Genomic DNA, 22,138 nt, shown 5'->3' with positions numbered 1-22,138 from the left:
TTTCTATAACATAAAATAAAAATGCACATTTAGTAATATTTACTAAAAATAAGTACAAATAATTTATTTTAGTATTTTAAGTCGTTTCTAACTTCCAAAATGGCAACTGAAGTTAGCATTGTAACAATGATATATGGATATAATAATAATATAGAAGAGTGAAATTTGCGAAAGAACTAAAACTAAAAAAAAAAATATTAAAGCCAAAACAAAGTCTCTAGTAATCAATTTAGATTGGTCGAATAATTAATTTATTTATCAGTTTAAATAAATATTAAAAATTTAAATTTTACTTTATATATATGTAATAACTCATTAACTATATCAAACTCTTAAATTACTTCTTAATTTATCCGATCTAATAATATCTGCAAAAAAAAAAAAAAGGTCTCTAACGTAATGTTACAAGTAATACATATACATATATCTTATTAATACCAAATATCTATTATAATTAAATGCAATAACTACTAATTGCACTATATTTTGAGCTAGGACACGCTTGTTTCACTAATGCCTTCTTTTTTCTTATATGCACTTAAATGTTATACAAAATACAGCTACAAAACTCACTGGAGTAAATAGGAACACAAATCTGATGAATTAAAGAAAAAAAATGGAAGTTCTAATAACACATGTGGAGGTTGGAGACATAACCGCCGGCCTCAACATTAATTATGGAAGAAGAAATAGTTGAATGACTTAAATAAGTAATTAATTAGAAATTACCACAGTACTAATTAATTAAGTTCTCAAATTAATGAATTAACTTGATAAAAAATCCTAAAAATTATTTTCAACTTTCAAATACGCGTTAACTTTACTTTTCTTTATTTATTTTTTTCAGCCTTTTAAAACCATGAATTGAGAATATGAGATCCTTATTCTTTTTCTTCTTCCTCACCAAATAAATAAATAAAAAAATTGCCACAATCCACAGGAACTGCTTGCCACGTCAGATAGGTGTCGGTGAGATAGTGTCAAAATGGTAAATAAAGCTAAAAACAAGTGGCAAAAACGACAATAAAAAATTCCCAAAACGACGACGCGTATATATAATTATCGTCGCCATTGTTGCAATCTAATCATTTCCCGCGGCTTTGAATTTCGCAATTTTTTTCCACCGTCACTCTAATTTCTTTTATTTTTCTTCATCCAAACAAGAAAATTAGTACAATTTCCTCAGTTTAATTTTCCTCGCGGAAATCGATTCCAGAAAAAGAAAAAAATAAAAAAGAAAATTCGAAACCCGTGAACTCATTGCTCTCATCACACCGTTGCAAATGCGAAGCAAAACGACACGCGCACATTTTTTTTTCTCTCTTTCTCTAGCTGATGAGTGATGGAGCAGTTATAGTAGTTGTTGAAGTGAGGAAGCAGTGTGAAGTTTTCAGATCTGATTTTTGATTCAATCATAGGGGAAAATGATGAGCTGGATGGAACTCAGAAGAAGATAATGAAGTTCTATGTATCTACCACCGGGATAAAGAGAGTCACCTTATCGTCAAAGGCCGCCGCAGCAGCTAACGCCGCCGCCGGAGGAAAAGGATCGTCGAAGTCTACTGCCGCGGATGCCGCTGTTAGTCGCCGGAGTTTTTCATCCCGGACTGTGCTGCCGGCGGTGGTTCTGTTCGGGATCGTGTCGCTCTTCGTCTTCGTGAGGATCGCGGTTTTGGTGCTCGAATCTTCCGCTGTTTGCTCCTCTCTCGGTAATAAATTTTCATTTTCCTTTTCTTTTTATCTGTCCTATTTGCCGTGTTTTTCTTTTTAAAATAAATTATTTATTTACCTCTGCACTTTTGATTCAAATTAGTTGTTGTTAGTATTAGCACTAGCATAAGTTAATACTCAATAGTTTCGGTAAGTGAATGAAGTATGAATAAGGTGAGCGTGTGTGTATTTTGGAGTGAAAATTTTGTTTGATTAGGGGAGAAGAAGGTGAAAAGTGAAGATGCGTGTGAATTTCAGTGTAGAGTGTAGTTAGTAGCTAGTGGTTACTGTAGATAGTAAAAAAAGGGCGAGGAATGTTATTGTTTAGACGTACGAAAATGGAATGGTTCAAGTCTTTGGAACTTTTTTCATAATTACTTTTTTTTTATTATGATTTTTAAGAAAATAAAAATAAAGACCTTTTCAGTTTAATTTGTCTTGTTATGGGGACCACTCAGTGACAACTGACGAGGATATTGATTTTCTAATATATTTTTGAGAAAATAAAATATAATAATAACAGATTAAAAATTAAAATATGAAGAATTTATCTTCTTACTGTTTGATATTTTATTTTTAAATATAAGCATACTTTTAATGAGTTTTAAGATTAATTTTGTTATATTTTCAGCATAGTGATTTTATATTACTTTTGTTTTTTATTTATATAATTTGCAGTACAATATATAGTTGTATTAAATATTTTTATATTGAAATTAATTAATATATAGGAGTAATTTTATTTGTTGAAAATTTAGTGATAGACTGACAGTACTATATATTGGTTAAAATGATTAATGTAGGTTGCGTGGGATGGAGGTTCTTCAGCGGGGGTGACCCATCCCTGGTAAGTAATGTTCCTCATCTCCAACTCTGGAACCTGTTCCATGTTTGCTACAATTAATTAACTTTGCTATTTGCATTTTTTTATTCACGTTTTTATTTTCTTTTTTTTCTTGGAGAGAGTAATAATAGATTACATAATGAGTTCAAATTTTTTCTTAAAAAGAAAAAAAATAACGGGAGTTTATTTTCTTGCGAAGCATAGTTACATTCTAGAAAGAAATTAAATTAAAACTTTATTTGTAATAATGATACAATTACACCATAATTTGATCTAAACAGATGATGCGTGTTTTTTAATTATTATTTGGTGGTGGTTGGTAATAGAGAGACGGGATTTATATTGCCTTCAGATTATGCGTCAATTTCTTTTGTTCATATTTGTTTCTATAATAAAATAATCTCAATAAATAATATGATAAATATGGTCGTAATAAGACCTTCTAGGCTTCTATTATATGTCTAGGTTTAATTTTAAGTTTTCTAACTAACAATTTACTTTTCATAACATGATTAGTTTTTTGTTGAAGTTATTTTATTATGTATTCATAAAAAAAAAAAGTTGTGAAGAGCAATATTTAAGACAACTTTTTCCAAATGTCTATGCAATATAAAATAGAATGTGTACCATGCAAGGCTATACATACTCATCTTAGTCATCTGTCATTTTTTCTATTGGCTTAATTATAAGAATGTAATTTTTTTTTCTTTTTTTTTTAAGAACTTGTATTATCATTCGTAAATTACTTTCATAAAAGCCGGGTTAATTTTATGCTTATAATAACCATTTTCTGGCTTTAGCAACCTCAAATGTATGTTTAGTTTTATGAGAACTGCTGGCATAGACTTTAGCTTATCTTACCACCATTTAGTAGTTTATTATTCAATGTTTCTGTGACATTCATTCTTTTTCTTGTCGTGTATTGCATGTATATATGCATAAAGAAACTCAGAGATGAGCTGACCAGAGCGTTAATAGAGGTAAATGATGACAACGTTAATGAAGGAGAAGTGGTGTCATTCAACGAGCTTGTGAAAATGATGGCGTCTGAGCAAGACTTTAAGGCGTTTGCTATCAAGACCAAAGCCATGGTACAGAAAATTTTACTGATTTATTCTTTAGCTATAGTTATTACCCTTGGATCTTGGTGATAACGATAATGGCGTCTTGTTAAATCGCTTTCCTCGTGATTCTTTTTTTGTTATCTTTTGGCGTTTAGTAACAATCAATCCTGACACCAATCAGATTATTTGTATGCTTGCATCATTGAACCTTGGAACTATAAAGAATGTTGTAAATATAGGAATTTGAATATATATACTCCATACCATAACAAAGGGTAGATTTATTAGGCAGTAGTCCCACGGCCCAACAATATTTAACCAAGCATAGCGTATACATGCAATTCATCAGTACAGTTGACCCTATTAATTCATAAAAAAGATTAAACAAGTACCGATTTTGTTTGAGCATAAATTGAGAAAAATTTGTAGTGTGTTTGAATAGTTCTCTAGGTAAATAAATATGTGCAATCTCATATGTCCGTATATGTGCAGCTGTTACAGATGGAGCGCAAGGTGCAATCAGCAAGAAAGCAAGAATCAGTTTATTGGCATTTAGCTTCACATGGTGTACCAAAAAGCCTACATTGCCTTTGTCTGAAATTGGCTGAAGAATATGCCGTAAATGCCATGGCCAGAACACGCTTACCTCCTCCTGAATATGTGTCTCGCCTTTCTGACCCTACCTTCTTCCACATAGTTCTCCTAACTGACAACGTCCTTGCTGCATCTGTTGTTGTAACCTCTACTATTGAAAGTTCAGCCAGCCCTGAAAAATTGGTTTTTCATATTGTTACAGACAAGAAAACTTACACTCCAATGCATGCCTGGTTTTCCATAAACCCTGTGAAATCAGCAGTTGTTGAAGTCAAGGGATTACACCAGTACGATTGGTCTGAAGAAGTGAATGCTCGTGTCAAAGAGATGGTGGAAACTACTCAATCAATTTGGAAACACTACTACAAGAATTATGCAGAAGAGGATGAACTACTCGACTATAATCAAGAGTATAAGAGATATTTGGAAGCTTTAAGACCCAGCAGCCTTTCCTTGTTGAATCATCTTCGAATCTACATCCCTGAGGTAATTAATTTGTTAATTTTTTTTTATAACATTGAAGATTGATATATTAACAACGGAAACATATAATGATCTGAGGTTTGATGTGTAAATTTAATATAAAGCTTATCCATAAAAATTCCCATATCATTTTTCACTTCTAAACAAACATATACCATTGATGATATATGGCTGCTTTTTTTTTCCTTTCTTTTTTCCATAATCTGATGTTGGTATGAACACAGCTGTTTCCAGATTTGAACAAGGTGGTGTTGCTGGATGATGATGTTGTAGTACAGCATGACATATCTTCGTTGTGGGAAATTAACCTTAATGGTAAAGTCAGTGGTTCAGTATTTAAGTCATGGTGTTATAATGAGGAAAGCTGTTGCCCTGGAAATAAATACGTGGACTTCTTGAACTTTTCACATCCTATCATATCAGTCAACTTTAACCCTGACAAGTGTGCATGGCTCTATGGCATGAATATCTTTGATGTTGAAGCTTGGAGGAGAACAAATATTACTGAAACCTACCATCGATGGTTGAAACTAGTAAGCCTAGCTATAAAACTCTATTGCATTTTCCTTACCCATGTGTGAAAAAGAAGAAAATGTAAAGTTATATATCTTTGGTTCTTCTGTTTTATTAATTAAATGTGTATTATTTATCCATGTTTACACAGAATGTGAAGCATGGGCTATCATTGTGGAACCCAGGAGTGCTTCCACCTGCATTGATTGCTTTTGATGGTCAAGTGCATCCGGTGGATTCATCATGGATTGTTACCGATTTAGGTTATCGCCATCAATCAGAACAAATTAGAAATATCAGACATAGAATGGAAGATGCTGCTGTTGTTCATTTCAATGGCCCTGCAAAACCATGGCTTGAAATTGGTTCACCTGAAGTTCGTGGTCTATGGAATACATATGTTGATTTCTCAGATAAGTTTATTAGGAGCTGCAGGATTACAGCGTGAAACATTTTCCACCATCCACCTCCCCAGCATTATTGATGTGATTGAAGCAATTATGATGAAACCGTATGGGATCGGAGGGAAGAAGGTTTTGCCTTCAGTCTCTGACTCATGCTAACAGATGATATATATAGGTGATGAAGAACTACTACCACACAATATATACCTTATTAGAAAGAAGCAATAGCTGCATCAGTTTAAGAATCGATCATATATAAAACATTTATAATCTAGTTGTCTAACAATGCTGTAAAAATTACTTGCTTTTTCTATATGGATCGGAGTAATTGTTTCACTTGTATAGCATTATAATCAATAATCCAATAGGACGTGTGACGTTAAAATACTTGATAAGTATTTGTTCTAATATAAAAAGAGTTCTGTTTATTGCAAAACTACTTCTTAACATTATGTACACTAAATGTTTTCTCTTCCTTTTACATAATTTCAGCCGTTTATATTTCTGACTACATAAGATTATATTTAGAATTCTATGTAGTACTCTATCCCTTTGTTCATGGATTTCAGTAAATCAATTCAGTGTAACATTTGAAAGAATGATTGTTAGAGTTTTCAATAATTTATTTCTGAAACCAAAAAAGAAAAAACTAATTAACACCGATGAAACTACTACCACAGGTTGATAATAACAACTCCAAAAACAGTGGTTTGTGTAAGCACAAGTGTCAACTGAACTACTGAAGTAACTTAGTGTGGAGGGAAAAGCTAGAGCCAATGCTAACTGTGCTATAAAGCTTTTAATACACGTTTGGAACAAAGATATTCCGATAGAGATATTTAATTTGCGTCTTTTCTTCTGAAAATTACATTAAAATAGATGATACTATTTTTTTCGTCTTAGTTCTACCTATACCTCTAGAATTAAAATAGCCATTGACATTAACTTAAAAGAATGTACCAAAATGCAACATGCTATATAGATAGATATAGAATCCATATTCGTGAAATAATGCTGTGGAATCAGAAAATGCCATTAATTTTATGTACGCCTCCTTTGCTGTTCCCTTTTTCAAGCTTTAAACTTGAAATTCTTCAAAAGTAGGGACATGTTCTTCCCAACTACTTGTGAGTTTCTTTTTTTAAAAGGAAAAAAAATTTTGAGTTGCCCTATATATAAAGAAGATTTGTATCCTAACACTTGTTTAAAAAAATGAGTGAAGTGACTATTCGATCAATCAAGTTGGTTAGTTAAACATAACTTTTAACAATTAATAGAAAGGAAAAGTATAGGGTACCAACATATTATCTGCCAACTTCTGCCAACTCTTATTTATATTTGTCTTTCATAGAAGTGTGTTTGTAGATGTGTCTAATAATTAATATATTTTAAATACATATATAAAGAGACACATCCAAAAAATATATCTATAAAGACACTTTTATTAAACACAGTCATAAAAAAACATTTTTATTAGACACATCCACGAACACACTTCCATAAAACACAATTATAAATAAGAGTTGGCAGAAATTGGCAGATATGCTGTTGGTAACGTAGCAGAACCGTAATAGAAAACATTTCTTTTTTAGCATGAAAGTTCAAGGAAGAAGAAAATGGACACAAATTTGTGGATGATATATCCATATAAACATACGGATTATACTCCAACATTTTCAATTACTTTTAAACAAGCATGTTAGTAATACTAATGGCAAACAAACAAATAACAAAATAATACGAGATAGGGATGAATAAAGACAAGCTTTTATATTGAAGATACATAAACATTGTAATAAGTATATATATAGGTGCGGAATGCTTGTAATTAAAATTTGATAGTAGTAATTAAAGGGAAATTCTAAAGTGGCACTCATAATTCAGGAAGGTTGGATATATGTATGGAGTATGGAGTATCCATTATAGGCACCAACTTGCAATTATTCAGATAGATGATAGATAAAATGAAAACCATATAGCATAATTTCCAGAGGCTTTAGTTTCCAGCATATTATCAGCTGCATCCAAAGGTGAAAAAACAAACAAATCATGAGAAACATATCAAATTATACAGTCAATGTGTTGCAAAAATGAAAATAAAAGGGCTCTCAAAACCCACTAATTACTGCATACAAGAATTTAATTTAATTTGAATGTATGTCACGAAAATTATTTAATTTTAAAATTTTAAATCGATAAAAAAATTGAGAGAAATAAATAGTTATATGTTGTCTCATATGGTTTCATAGGTAGGAACACTTTTTAATTTGAGTGTGATTGTGATACATTTTTTTTATTATTTGTTTTATGCTAAAAAAATCTTATTTGGAATTAACAAAAATGATTAAATTTTAAATTTTTTGGTTATAAAAGTTTTGATATCCATGTCATAAAATTATGTATTTCAAGAGTTTAAAAAGTTTAAACTAATAGAATAAAACACATAAATTATTATATAAAAATATTATTTGTATACTAAATTTAATCATAAAAATAAATCACTATGTATTTGTGTATAAATATATGTATTATTTAATTTATTTTTAATATATATCTTATACTAACAGTAATTTTATTAACTAATTTTAGTATGCACCTAATATAATTGATAATTATATATTTAATAATGTACACCATTTATTAAGTAATTTTATTAGATATCTGAATTTCTATTATCAAAAAAATTCGATACTTACTAGTTTTTTTAAGAAAAAAATTTTAGTGTAAGACAAATAAAAAAAAATTTACACAAAATTTATCAAAATCCAAAAAAAAAAAAACTTTACATAAAAAATGTTCAAGATATATAATCATAAATGATTTATATACTTCTTTCAGCCTAAGACTACTGAAATTATATAATAATTAGCAGAACTTAATTATTATCTTGTTTGACCCTTAGCTTTATGTTTATGTTTGGCATGAATAAAAATTTGATTCAACTAAGAATTAAGTAGGTAGCTAGATAGGGATATGAATAATTTAAGTAGTAATTAAATGTGCTTACACAAGCTGGAGTGCAGTGTGATCTTGGCGTGAATATTGATGATTATTGGAATCTAAGAGATTTACTGGGAAGAAATTCCTGTCATATGTTTGTGACGCTATGGTGGACTGATCTTCACACATATTCCCATGCATCAAATTCTGCTGTTCTTGTTCCTGTTGTTGCTGCTGCTGTGCTCTCTCATGTTCAGCTATCTGCATATATAATATTAATTAATTAATTAATTAATTGAAGACACATATGATTAATTAATTTCATGTATGGACGTAAGAATGAAAAGTCAAACAAAAAGACCTTAGCTCGCAGATAATTGTTATGGTTTTGCAGCTCAATTTCCTGCACATGGTTTAATTTAATTAATTAGATTAGTATAAACTATATATTATATTATGTACACACAAAAAATTAATTATTAAATTAATCTTTCATAAAATATAGCACATTAACGGATTTATATATAAATATATATTAATTAATTTTAAAGGTGTACATAATACTTTTTTTTTTATATAACTATTTGCATAGGAGTTTATTTTTTGTAGATTCATCTTTATTTTTAATTTCTATTATAGTAGTAAATAATACTAATAGCTTTGTATGTTAACTAAACCAATTTTTAGTTAGTCCGCATAATATAGTAAATTATTAAGCTTTAGGGAAAAACAATGAATTAATAATTATAATAAGATCTTTATTAGGGAATGGTATTATATATTGATGAGAAGTACCCGCTTTTGCATGAACTCCACATCAGCAAACAACGTTTCATGCTGCAAGCAAGAATTTGAATGCGTACGTCAGACCATGGATCACAAACAAATCTACAACTTGGATTTGGAACAAGGACAATAATGTTAAAGTAATCGGCAAATTAAACCACATGGACAATAATGTTAAAGTAATCGGCAAATTAAACCACATGTAACAATTCAAATTAAAGTATTTATTAATTATTTTTTTATTTTTTTACCGTATTTCTAATTCGATAGATTAAAAACTAATTTGCTGTAAATTTAAACTTTATTTAAGGGTGGAAACTCAGGTATAGTCAACTTCACGTGAAGTTGATATATGAGAGTTATTAGATGATTTGATTTATTTGACTAAATTTTCTATCTAACAGTTCTTAGATATCAACTTTACTAAAATCGACTGAATTTGAGTTTTCACCTTATTTAAGAGTTTGATATTAACTAATAAATTGAGACATATATAAGACGAAATTAAAACTCTCCATGCTTACACAAACAGACAAATGATTTAACTATTCGAAAAATTCAAATTGATTGTACTTGTTAATTATTAGCAAGTTCTTTAACAAAACATATATTATGTATCAGAATGGCCTAAATTAATTGTGATCATTAGTTAATTATATTTAATATCTATACCTTTCTAGATCGAACTCTGCTTAAACCTTTCTCCAATCTACTCTCAAGGTTCTTTAGTTCCTTGAGGCTCAGGGAGCTAAGAGCTTCACCAAGGATGTGCCTGCAAATCAAAACAAATTCAACATCATTAGTTATTAATTAATAATATGGATGCATACATTAATATAGAATTGAATTAGTTAGTTTTCATAAAAGAACAAAGAAATAAAACTCACCTATTTAGATTTTGAATATCACGAATCTGTCTTCTTAGTTTGGACGATTCTTGCTGATAAAACTAATGATATTTATAAACAATATTAAGTATATATATAACAAAATAAAGTCCTAAGAATATAAAATATAAATCACTAACTTAAACGAATAGTGATTAAAAAAAAGAACTACCTAGTCCTTGAGCCCCATTAAAAAGGATGGACTTCTATATTTCAAAACTAATAATAATGTGCATTTTTTTTATATCATGTGTTCAATTTTTTTTCAGTTTTTTTTTTTTAATTATATTGTTTAGACTTTAAATTATAAATCTTTAAATTTAAATCCTAAATTATGAACTTAAAAGAAAATTTAACTAATATTAATTAACTAAAACTTAATTTTCTATATTCCCGTACATATATAACATCATTATATTATAATTAATAATATAATTTACCTGTGTATTAGCTTCAGATACAGATTCTGTGTTTGAGGAAGCAGCACTTGCTTTCTTATACCTTTCGATAGTTCCTCTAACACTGCAAATAATTATACAATCATAAAAAATTAAAGGGTAATGTGATGTTATAAAGTTGTGACAAACTAGCTATATATAAATCAATATTAGTTATTAATTATCAGAGATCAATTAGTAATAATAATAAACAATATAATATTAAACTTTAAAAGAGCTGAAATTATAATTGAAGCCAACAAAGTTGATAATGAACATTATTATTTTTTATTAATTAATAATTATATAGCATCTAGCAGGTAGCATAACTAAGATGACGACAAGTAGGAAGATGCTAATGCTACTACAACTTATTGTGACTCAACCTTAATATTCTCGAGATTCTGATTGGTTGTCCCTGCCACGCTGGAACATAAGATTCGACAATGCCATTGACTCAAAGTACGTATATTTATTTAATACTTAGTAGTTATTAGTAAGACTAGTAAGTACTTCCATTCAAATCCTGCAAGTCTAATATAATATAATACTATTTTACTTTTTTTTGTACTTGGAATACTATAAAAAAAAAATAACTAATATGATGATGACATATGTTATATTAAATAATTTAATCACATTTATTAAATTATTTAATATTTTTTAATTATGTAAAGAAGGTATTTTATCTGAATAATCACCTAGCTAGTATTATTTTTATGAAATAATATTTGAAGATAAACAAAAACTTAAAAGAACTAATTGAAAAAAAAGTAGAACACTACTACTAATAAATAAATTTAAGGGTATTTCACTAAATAAGTATTATAAATATATAACACTGTAATCACACTCTATTTATAGGAAAAAAAATTGATTGAATTAATCTCTTTCGCTTTCAATATTCTGCTCTCATGTTGTATGTATTTTTCCTTCTAAAGAATCAGTGTCAGTAGCACTCAGAAGAGAGAAAGAAGTAAAAAGAAGTGCATGCTATCTCAATAAACACATAATAAATAATCATTTTAAAAATTAATCTCCTATTACCCTTTTTGTTTACCCTCTCTAAATATTTTTTACTCTCCAACACAAATTGGTGAAACAAGTGTAACAGGCTAAAAAAATTGAATATGGAAGTAGAATGAGTGTTATGTCTTAACGTAATAATTTTTGTACTTAAAAATGGGACGGTCCGAACTTCTTAAAAATCGGACGATCTGATTTATATTTCGTAAATTAAATCATCTCACATTTTAAAAAAATATCACGGTAGATCACAATTTAAAAAAAAAACATTATTGTTAATTCAATATTCAAAATAAAAATGTGTAAGAGTAATAACTTATTATAAGTGTGTAACCTTTTTTTTTAAAAAAAATTCTCTGTGTTTTGTTGAAACGTCCAAAACTACATAATTGAGAGTAGGTAAAAAATTGACGTCAGGAATATGAGGAAGCTTTAATATATTTCCAGAAAAATGAAAGCAATCAAGAGAGAGAAGTGATTTGCTTTTATCCATTCTTATATCATGGTTTTGCTTTTAGCTCTTTCTTATTAATTAATGTTTCAATTTAATAATAATTAATAATCCGTATTCTTTTGTTTTATTTAATACACTCTGTGAAGAATTAAATTAATTAGTTTGGATAATGTTTTTCAAAACTCTTTATTCACCTGAAATTTCTTATGTGGAGACAGTGAGGTATGGGCATTGATAATTGCCCATAAACCCTAACCGCAACCATGATGATTCCTCCACTATATGCAAGGACAAAAATCCAAGAAAGTGAGGAATCAAATGAAATTTCCATAACCCTAAAGTCACAACTTATTTATTGGTTATGAATTAATGCTTCAAGAGAAGAAAAAAATCAGTAACCATATTTGAGCATGAAACCCTAATATGAACAATAATAGTGAAAAAAAAAATCACTAAAGAACCCTAAATGTTGCTCCTTTCACAGGTAGTTGGGTCTAGTTAGGTCAAGTTAGTTGAATTCTTAGTACAAAATTTGGTGATTTAGTCGAAATAATAAAAGAAAATCCTCATTTTTGTCTTGTGCGGAAAAGTGAAAAGTGAAACCCTAACTCTAAATTGCGGATCTGACATGCAAACACTAATTAATTAATTAATTAATTCATATAGAGAGAAGGAAGAGTGAAGAAGATGAGAAGAAGAAGAAGAAGTGCATTATTTACAGATTTGTACTGGAAAAAGAAAAGCCTTTTGAAGTTTGGTATCTGACATGTGTAGAGAGAGAAAGAGAGAAGAGAATGTTGCACAAGAGAAGCTAAAATTCCAGAACTGAAAGAATCTGTGTGTACCCTAATTTTTTGTGAATAGATCTGATTCTTCTTACTTCATCATCATCATCTTTTATCATATAATCAACTACTTCAAGTGTGTGTGTTGCACCTTCGATATACATTATTTCATTATTTTCTTTTCAGTTATTAATTACATAGATTTGCAACTTTTTTTCAAGAAAAAGAAAAACTACACAAAAAGAGAATTTTTTTTTATTAGAAAACAATTTAATTTGAATGAACCTGTTGTTGGCGTACTCGTAGAGGCGGCCGCGGCTGGAGAAGACGACGAGGGCGACCTCGGCGTCACAGAGGACGGAGAGCTCATAAGCTTTCTTGAGCAAGCCGTTGCGGCGCTTACAGAACGTGACTTGGCGGTTGGTAGTGTTTTCAATCCTCTTGATCTCAATCTTGCCTCTTCCCATCTTCTTCTGATGATGTTGTGAGGATCCTTCTTCCGGTGCTTGATTTGGAAGTTCCATGGTCCCTTGATTCTGCTGAGACTATAAAAAAAAAATTAAGGTATTAGTTATTTATTTATTAATTAATCATTTCACTATTAGCAAAAATTAAAAAAACCAAACAAGGAAAAAATACTATCCATTAGCATAGAATAGAAAATTATGATCAAATTGAACAAGTGATGAATAAAAGAAAGAATGAACACCTTTGGGAATGAAAACCCTATTTCAAGTTGTTCGGTGTAACACAAAACTCAGGTGAAACTTTTGCAGAATATGGAAGTTGAGTTGGATTATAGCTAGAAAAATAGACCTTCCAACCATTAACCAATTACTTTCACTTGTGTTTTTGAGAGAGAAATTAAGAGAGAGAAGGGTGAATGAGGAAGCTAGCTAATAAGGTTGATATTGAAGTATGAAAGCGCAACAAAACACACAAACTTCTCTTATTTAATTTGTTGTATTCGCGTCTCGAACATATTTTGGATACAACATTCATCGATACTCGTTCTACATATATTTTTTTGTGTTCAATTTTGTTTTAATAAAAAATAATTTTTTTTTCGATTACATTTGGACATATCTAAATATATATTACCACGTGTCAGCGTATACGTAACTTTATTCTTAACATCTATTTTTGAGATGAATTTAGAAATAGTATATATTATTAATTATTAAAATAAAAAATATTTTAAATATTTTATATAATTAAAAAATATTAAAAATAATTAAAAATTAATTTATATTTTAATATCAATAAAATACTTAAATATTATTATAATTTATCTAAAAAATACTTTATATTTTATATATATGTTATATCTTCATGTCTTATAACAATTTTAAATTTGCGTATTTATGTATTTTGTATTGTATGTTCTGTGTTATGTCAGTATCCGTGCATTATAGACTAATAATAATAACCGTCCATTTCTTTATGTATGTATGTATATATGTATGTATGTGAAATAGTTGATCGAGACAATAATAATGAAAGGGTGGTTCTTTTTCTTCTTTTTGAAAGTGACTTTGGTGTTTTGATTAGTAGTGACTAGTGTGGGGTTTTGGTGTGAGAATTGAAGGACTTATATATATATATATATATATATATGAATATAAGAAAGAAGAACTTGGAAAAGGATTAAAATTTGTAAAAGTAGTCTTAGAAGGAGAAATTGAGGGGGACATAATATAAGTGGAAAGAGTCTTTTGGATTCTTTTATTTTTGGAATTTTATTATACAAATTACAAATCTTAACTTTGTTTTTCTCTACAATGCTTAGTTGATAATTTGATATAGCTAGGTTTTTTTTTTCCTCCTTCCACCACCACCTCATCCTCTCTTTCTCAAGCAGCTCATAGTTATTTAAAAAAATACTATTTAAATTTTTATTTAAAAACAAAAATGAAAGATTAATTTTTAAATAATCAGTATTAACTACTTTAGATTTATAATTTAGAGAATAGGATTAAAAATTTATAATTTAGAATATAAAATTTAAGATATATAAAATAATGTTTAAAAATTAACTAATATTAGTCAAAAAAATATTTATTATATAATATTATAATCTTTATTCAATTTTACTATGAAATTTTACTAGGTTTAGAGAATAAAATATTTTATATAAAAATGTTCAAAGATCAGAAAATTTTATTATTTTTTGTCAATATTTTTAGTCAGCAGTTTAATATTTTTTATTTTGTATAATATATTTTTAATTTATATTTTTAAATATTATTAATTAATTCTAGATAAAAAATAATAAATTTTATTGATCTTCTAATATTTATAGCCTTATATAGCAGTAGTTGTAGTTGCAGTTGCTATTGCAGTAACTTTGAAAGTTGTGTTATCAAATGTAAACTCTTGTCTTTAGTTATAGTTTGAACTTGAGTTTATTACAGTTCATTGCAGTTTCGATGTATAACTCCATTATGGTCAAATTACATGAATTAGTATTATTAAGAGCGAAAATTGATTGTTGTAACTTCTATTTGTTTTGGGAATATTAATCTTTTGAGCTCAAGTAAAAAATTATTTTTTTAGTTAATATTAATTAATTGTTTAAATTTTTTATTTTAAAATTTAAATTTTTAAATCATAATTCTAAACCTCAAGGCTTAACAAATAAGATCAAAAAATAATTTTACAATAAAAAATTAGTTAATATTAACTAATTAAAATTTAATTTTCTAATTGTTTCTAATTTTACCGTGTGTCTTCAAAAGATAAAGGAAGAAAGAAATAAAAAATAATAATTAAAGAAAAAAGGGAAAAGAATGAGAGAGACACTCAGACACAAAAGAAGTGGCAGGTGAGTATGGATCTATAGGTACACTTATTTTTTAACCTCAACTTTAAGGAGATGTGGAGATGTATGTTACTATTATATATATTTACATAAGAGTTAAAACAAATTTATTAGGAACCAATTTTTTTTTTTCAATTAGTAGTATTCAATTAATTTTTTCTTTCTTTCTTTTCTCTTTCTTTAATTTCTATTCCTTCTATTAGCTAAGAATAAAATATTTTTGGGCTTTTTATTGATTATTTCTGATAAAAAGGTTGGTTATCTAATTAGATACACAAGTATTAGAATATAAACATGCCTGTTTTTAACCCAAAGAGAAAAGTTGAAGCGCTAGTAGAATATTGTTGTTTTTTCTAACATTTTTAATTATTAATCTATTTTTTTATTTTAGTAATTTATAATATATTTTTAATTTATATTTTTAAATATTGAGAATTAACTAGTCAATATAATATATTATGCTGGTATTCTATTATTCCTCTTAACCTAAATTTAAGTAACTTAAAATTAGATCTAATTTTGTTCTTATTTTAATCATGTTGTTGTGTTAATAGAGTTTTGCGAATCAGAAAATCTAACTACTTAGTTATTATTGGACTAAAAAAAGTATATTTTTTATTTTTTACGATATTTTTCAGTCTGACATAACAATGATTAATTCATTGTTGATTTGAATTTTATCTAATAATCTATCGTTTTCTAATGGATTGTTGCATACAAAAAATAAAATTCAAATTTTTAATACTTGATTAATCAGATGAGTAAGTTAACTATTCGACTAACTCAAATTAGTTAAAAAGAAAGTATACTTATTTCAACCAAAATGATCATATATATTAATTTTAATTTATTATAATAAAATTTAGTTATGATGGTACTAGCTAAATGTTATACTTGATTAATATTTGTCAAGTATGGGCTTCAATTCCCATGTGATGTCTTGATCATAAAATTCAACTTTCTCAATGGTTAGAGTTAAATTGTCTTTTGCAGTAATGGGAAAGTGATGAGTCAGATATTTCCAGTTGCAACATTACTATTTGTTTCCTTTTCCGTACTTAATTGATTTCCATTACTTTGGTTAATCTTTAAATTAATTAATTTAATTACCATTATAAAGCAGTGTTTGACATAAAATAAAGGGTGTTGAAATTTTGGGACCACAATAATGAATGGGTGGTGTGACCCCATAACTCGATCCCTATGGATCCGAATATCGATATTTGCATAAAAATAGAAGGTTGATGCAATAATCAGCATAAGCAAATAATATAAGTTGCGGGAAAAAAATGGTTTATTGCTCTGACAAATTAAATCAACCAGTGTGACTTGCAAACTTTTTCAACACAAATTTATTAGGATGCTCTTAAATTCAATAATGGAATGACTCAAAGGCATCAACAAGTTTAATTAGGGTTTAAGACTAATTAAGTGTTAAATTTAACTCTTAAATTATTACTTTATGGTATATAGTAGTTGAACTTTTTCTCTTTATTTTTTGGAAAAGAATCTGCTTTTTGATTCACTAAAATAAAAGTAATAATAATAAATACATGAATAATTAATATAATAAATATTTCCCACTATAATTAGTAGATTTTAAATTTGAATTCTAAAAATGACTAAACATTGTTTTATGAATATATATTGTAAAAAAGTTGTAGGGAAAAAAATTGTGCGCATTATTATTATTATATATATACAGTATGTGACTAATTTCTTTTATATCGATTAAATATGTGTAATATATTGTTATGAAAGATTAGGTATTTTTTTATATGGTGTTTTATTCAAATTGGACGGCCCTATTTGTTTGAAGAAAAAAATAAACTACAAATCGGAGGGTCCGATTTGTTTGAAGAAAAAAAGAAACTATAGATCGGAAGGTCCGATTTGTATTTTTTATTTTTTTATTTTTTAAAATAAAAATTGGACAGTCCGATTTCGACATTAAAAAATTTTTTATTTTCAAAATCACAAATCGGATCATCTGATTTATGATTGTTTGTTTAAAAAAAAAAAATAATACAAACAAATTGATATTTTCGATTTGTATATCCTATACTAGTGTGAAATACACCTCTCAGCACAACTTTTTGTTATACACCTCTCTCTCACACATGAAAAATAATAAGCGACAGTATGCATATTTATATTTAAATTAAAGGGATAATTATAGGTCCAAACGGACAAAGAATATTGTCAAGTTGTCTTTGCTTATATAACGAAATTTAATTATCTATGTTTACTAAAGCAAGAGTTGATGAATGATATATCGTACTACTGACTCAGTTCTATAATTTTTTTTTTTTTTTAAAGATGAAACTCTTATACGTCTTGTCAATGTTTGTCTCTAAACGGCCCTATATTTAGGAAATTGCATGATTCACTGATGAAGAAATTTAGTACAATCATGGTAAAAGAATTTTGTGTTTCAGATAATGCATTATTATGTCACCAAATAGAGAACATTAATTGAGAGTCAAATGTGGGAAGAAAAAGAAAAGAAAATTAAAATAAAAGAGTGTAGTTTTTTTAATTTCATTTCATGACTTCAAATACCCTAAGCATAATGTTGGGCATATGATGGATAAAGGGTCATGCATGGTTCACTTCCATATATATGATAAGACTTCTACAAGTTAAGTATCTCAAGGAAAAAGAAGGCAACAAATCTAAAATGCTTGTTCTAAAGAAGTTTAATATATATATTTTTCTGATGACCCATGATATGATAGTTGTAAGTTCTACATCAAATGATTCATTGGATTCTTCTATGATAAAAATTAGCTTAAAGATGTGGACCAGCATGATGGATATATATATTAATTATTGCGAGAATAATATATAATTGATTAAACAAGGACAACAATTCGTTAGGATTTAAATATTTAGGATACTAAAATTTCAATCCAGCAACATATATACTCCTTATAATAAATACTGTTTTAATATTTTTTTAATAATTATACACATATTTTTTATTTTATTAATTAAAAAATAACTTAAATACACAATTAATTTTTATATGGGTGTCAATAATATTTGGCATATAAATAATATTCTCTTAAATTTTTTATGCAAATTTTTTTTGTTAACCTTTTTAAGTTATCTTTGAATTATCTTGTTAGTTTAACTCTGCTTATGTTATATTTGCAGTACATATCCAATTTCAAATATGGATAAAGGAGAAATGTTATGTTGGGTTTTTAACAACTAATATAAAAATTTAGTCGAATCTTTATGACATAGATCAAAGATGTTATTGCACTAAACCTAGGTTGTTGCCCAAAAGCAATTCACTGTATAGCTCGCGTACAATGTCAAATGAGTAAGAGTTACTGCATCATCAGTGCTCGGGTGTAGTGTTAAATGAGAAATATTTCTTGCGTTTTTGTGAACGGACGAAGATAAATAAGTTAGTTCACAAAGAAAAAGATAAAGATAAAAGTCGGAGCAACAGAAGATTGAGATTTGGGACATCGAACATAGATACTCTAACAGAAAAATCCATGGAGTTAGTGGATACCATGACACAGAGGAAGATTAATATCATGTGCCTATAAGAAACAAAATAGGTCGACACAAAATCTAGGGAGTCGGATACCTTTGAGTTCAAACTTTGGTATACAGAAAAGGTGAAGAATAGGAATGGGGTAAGTATTATCGTGGATAAGCAGTGGAAGAAGAACATAGTGGATGTCAAGAAGGTGGGTGATCGGATCATCTCTATCAAACTTGTGGTGGAAGGAGGTATTTTTCACGTGATTAGCGCCTATGCACCACAAGTGGATTCGGACGAGCAATACAAGATAAGATTTTGGGAGTATCTAGAGAGTTTGGTCCAAGACATACCTTCGGGAAATAAGATTTTCTTAGGAGGAGATTTAAATGGCCATGTTGGAAGAGAAGCGATTGGGTATGGAAGTATTCACGGAAGCTATGATTTCGGGGTGGTTAATATCGAGGGTAAAACTATTTTGAACTTTTTTTCAATCTTTGATATTTTCATTGCAAATACATGTTTTAAAAAGAGAGACGAACATCTTATAACTAAGAGGAGTGATATGACAAGCTCTCAAATCGACTTCTTCTTGTTAAGGAGAGTCGACTGAAAATTTTGCATTAATTGTAAAACTATTTCGGGAGAGATTTTAACAACACAAGATAGGATGCTCGTCATGAATTTTCGTGTTGAGTAAAAGTTGAGAAAAATACATCATACGAAAAATCCAAGAATGAGGTGGTGGCGGATGAAAGGTGAGGAACAAAGAAGCTTTCTATGACGGGTAGGAGAATAGGCAAAGAGGGAAGGGGATGGAAGCGCGGAGGAGATGTGAACAGAGATGACAGAAAGTTATTAGAAGAACAGCAAAAGAAAGTTTTTGTGAATCTAGAGGGATAGGACCAAGAGACAAGGAGTTCTGGTGGTGGAATGCGAGTGTACAATAAAAGATAAAGGCAAAAAGGGAGGGCTTTAAAGAGTGGTCTTTGTTTCACAATACAGATAATTAGGAAAAATATAAGGCGGTTCAGAAAGAGACAAAAGTGGCTGTAATAAGAAAAGCAAGAATAAGAGCATATGAGGGTCTCTACCAATCTTTAGGCATGAAGGAAGGAGAAAAGGTATATATAGAATCGCAAAGAGCCGTGAAAAGAGAACAAGAGACTTGAATCATGTTAAGTGCATAAAGAATAAAGATAGAGAGATTTTGGCTCAAGATGAGAAGATTAATAAAAGGTGAAAGAGCTACTTCTACGAGTTATTTAATGAATGACAGAAGACTCTTTCGAGTCTTGGTCGATTATGCACGAGGGAAGAAGATCAAAACTTCGACTACTATCGAAGGATTATTCGAGACCTCGAGGTAAAAGATGTAAGACTCAGAATTTTTTAAAAAATCTTATTATGAGCTAATTTCAATTTTCTTATTCATTAAAGACTTTATTTTCAGAAATTATTTTATTAAAAGTAAATAAGTTAAATTTTGATAATTAAATTAAAAATTTTACTTAATTTTATAATTATTGAATAATTTTTTATATTTAAATTATAAATTTTAATAGTTTTAAAAGAATAAGAATTTTATATGATTTAGTTTAAATAATTAAAATTTTAGGATTTAATACTTCAATTTTATAAAAAAATAAATTATATTATCTCTAATTTTAAATAAGAATATTTGATTAAAAGCTAATTAGCAAATTGGTAATTAAATAATATTTTTAAAATAATTTTAAGGGATTAAATTAGATTTCAAATTAATACTCTATGTCCCAATTTTATTAAAATTATCAAAACCCTAATTTTATGCTAACTCTAGCGGCCATTTCCCCTTTCCCTTCTTTCTCAACACACACACAAAAAACAAACCCAACATTCAGCATACTTCAAAAGAGAAAAACCAGAGAAAAAAAGGAAAAAGAGAAAAGGGAAGAGTGAGAGAGAACGGGAAGAAGGGTGACCCGAGGAGGAAGGCTTGTTCGCAACACCACTATCGAGCTCGTCATCGTGCCACCACCGTTTAGCCCGTTTTGTCGCTGTCGTCAACACTGTTGCTCGGAGAAGAGAACGATGCGATACAAGGGGAGATAGAGAGAGTTCATGTCGTTGCTGTCGAAGAACATATTGCTACCAAACCCACAACCATAACTAGGAGAGGAAGCCGCTGCTTTGCCATCAAACTCAATCGTCGCCGCTAGGAGAGCAGAACTGCACGAGGGGGAGAGAGAGAGAGAGAGAGAGAGAGAGAGAGAGAGAGAGAGAGAGAGAGAGAGAGAGAGAGAGAGAGACGCGGGTAAGAAAGGGAGGGTCGCGCCCAGCCGTCGTCGTCGCCGTTCACGCCTCCAGCTGTGTCACCATCGTTCGTGCTCACCGTTGGAGAAGCTGTCGTCGAAGAAGCAGAAGGCGATGGAAAGAAGGAAGCTGTTCCGTTCTTTGGTCCTCCTCTGAGTTCAATAAGTCGCTCTTATCTCAAAACTCTTATTGTTATTATTTTGTTATAAGTTATTTAGTTTTATGCAACGTTAATATATCAGGGTTGAGCCTCAGTTCTTGCATGCTATGTTTGATAAGCTGTTGTTGCTGCGTGGATAGTCGGATTTGACGCCGCCGCTGCGAAATCAGAATTTTACTGGTTTTGTCGCGTAGTTAAGTTGCGATTGAGGTAGGAGTTTTCTTTAAATTTATTTTATATTACAGAATTGTTATAAATAGATATTGATATGAAAAACATATTTTTGTGATTATGTGAGTCTTATGGACGGGGTTGTTTATTGGATTGAATTATGCATTGCTTGAGTAGTGTGTGGTAGCTGATAAAAATACATTTGAAAAGTTGATTTGATTGATTATCATAAAAAGTAGTTTTCTTGGTTTTGGAGTTAATT

General features: G+C 28.9%; 2 protein-coding genes across 2 annotated transcripts; one reads left to right on the top strand and one right to left on the bottom strand.

Annotated features, from left to right (window-relative positions):
* Nucleotides 1-1,099: 1,099 nt before the first annotated feature.
* LOC130941395 (probable galacturonosyltransferase 15) lies at nucleotides 1,100-6,051 on the top strand. The gene is made up of 6 exons (XM_057869880.1): nucleotides 1,100-1,709; nucleotides 2,514-2,557; nucleotides 3,499-3,645; nucleotides 4,111-4,698; nucleotides 4,920-5,228; nucleotides 5,360-6,051. Exons 1-6 carry the CDS (start codon nucleotides 1,457-1,459, stop codon nucleotides 5,654-5,656), a joined length of 1,638 nt encoding a protein of 545 aa, XP_057725863.1. The 5' UTR covers nucleotides 1,100-1,456; the 3' UTR covers nucleotides 5,657-6,051.
* A 1,467-nt stretch (nucleotides 6,052-7,518) lies between these two features.
* On the bottom strand, nucleotides 7,519-13,776 carry LOC130941684 (agamous-like MADS-box protein MADS1). The gene is made up of 9 exons (XM_057870252.1): nucleotides 13,637-13,776; nucleotides 13,213-13,472; nucleotides 10,666-10,747; nucleotides 10,226-10,287; nucleotides 10,011-10,110; nucleotides 9,348-9,389; nucleotides 8,914-8,955; nucleotides 8,620-8,813; nucleotides 7,519-7,630 (listed from the first exon to the last, which is right to left on the bottom strand). Exons 2-9 carry the CDS (start codon nucleotides 13,449-13,451, stop codon nucleotides 7,627-7,629), a joined length of 765 nt encoding a protein of 254 aa, XP_057726235.1. The 5' UTR covers nucleotides 13,452-13,472; nucleotides 13,637-13,776; the 3' UTR covers nucleotides 7,519-7,626.
* Between the last annotated feature and the right edge of the window lie 8,362 nt (nucleotides 13,777-22,138).

Source organism: Arachis stenosperma, chromosome 7, assembly GCF_014773155.1.
Source record: "Arachis stenosperma cultivar V10309 chromosome 7, arast.V10309.gnm1.PFL2, whole genome shotgun sequence".
In the NCBI taxonomy this organism is placed as follows: Eukaryota; Viridiplantae; Streptophyta; class Magnoliopsida; order Fabales; family Fabaceae; genus Arachis; species Arachis stenosperma.
Note: the sequence above shows the minus strand (reverse complement) of the source record. Positions and strands in the feature narration are given on the sequence as shown.

What these genes read in the sequence shown, in the direction of transcription:
- LOC130941684 (XM_057870252.1), bottom strand. Translation starts at nt 13,451, where the DNA reads ATGGAACTTCCAAATCAAGCACCGGAAGAAGGATCCTCACAACATCAT. An exon ending in GATATTCAAAATCTAAATAG is followed by an intron (nt 10,111 to 10,225) that starts GTGAGTTTTATT and finishes TTTGATTTGCAG; the next exon opens with GCACATCCTTGGTGAAGCTC. An exon ending in GCAGAGTTCGATCTAGAAAG is followed by an intron (nt 9,390 to 10,010) that starts GTATAGATATTA and finishes TCTTGCTTGCAG; the next exon opens with CATGAAACGTTGTTTGCTGA.
- LOC130941395 (XM_057869880.1), top strand. Translation starts at nt 1,457, where the DNA reads ATGAAGTTCTATGTATCTACCACCGGGATAAAGAGAGTCACCTTATCG. An exon ending in CGCTGTTTGCTCCTCTCTCG is followed by an intron (nt 1,710 to 2,513) that starts GTAATAAATTTT and finishes TGATTAATGTAG; the next exon opens with GTTGCGTGGGATGGAGGTTC. An exon ending in ACCATCGATGGTTGAAACTA is followed by an intron (nt 5,229 to 5,359) that starts GTAAGCCTAGCT and finishes ATGTTTACACAG; the next exon opens with AATGTGAAGCATGGGCTATC.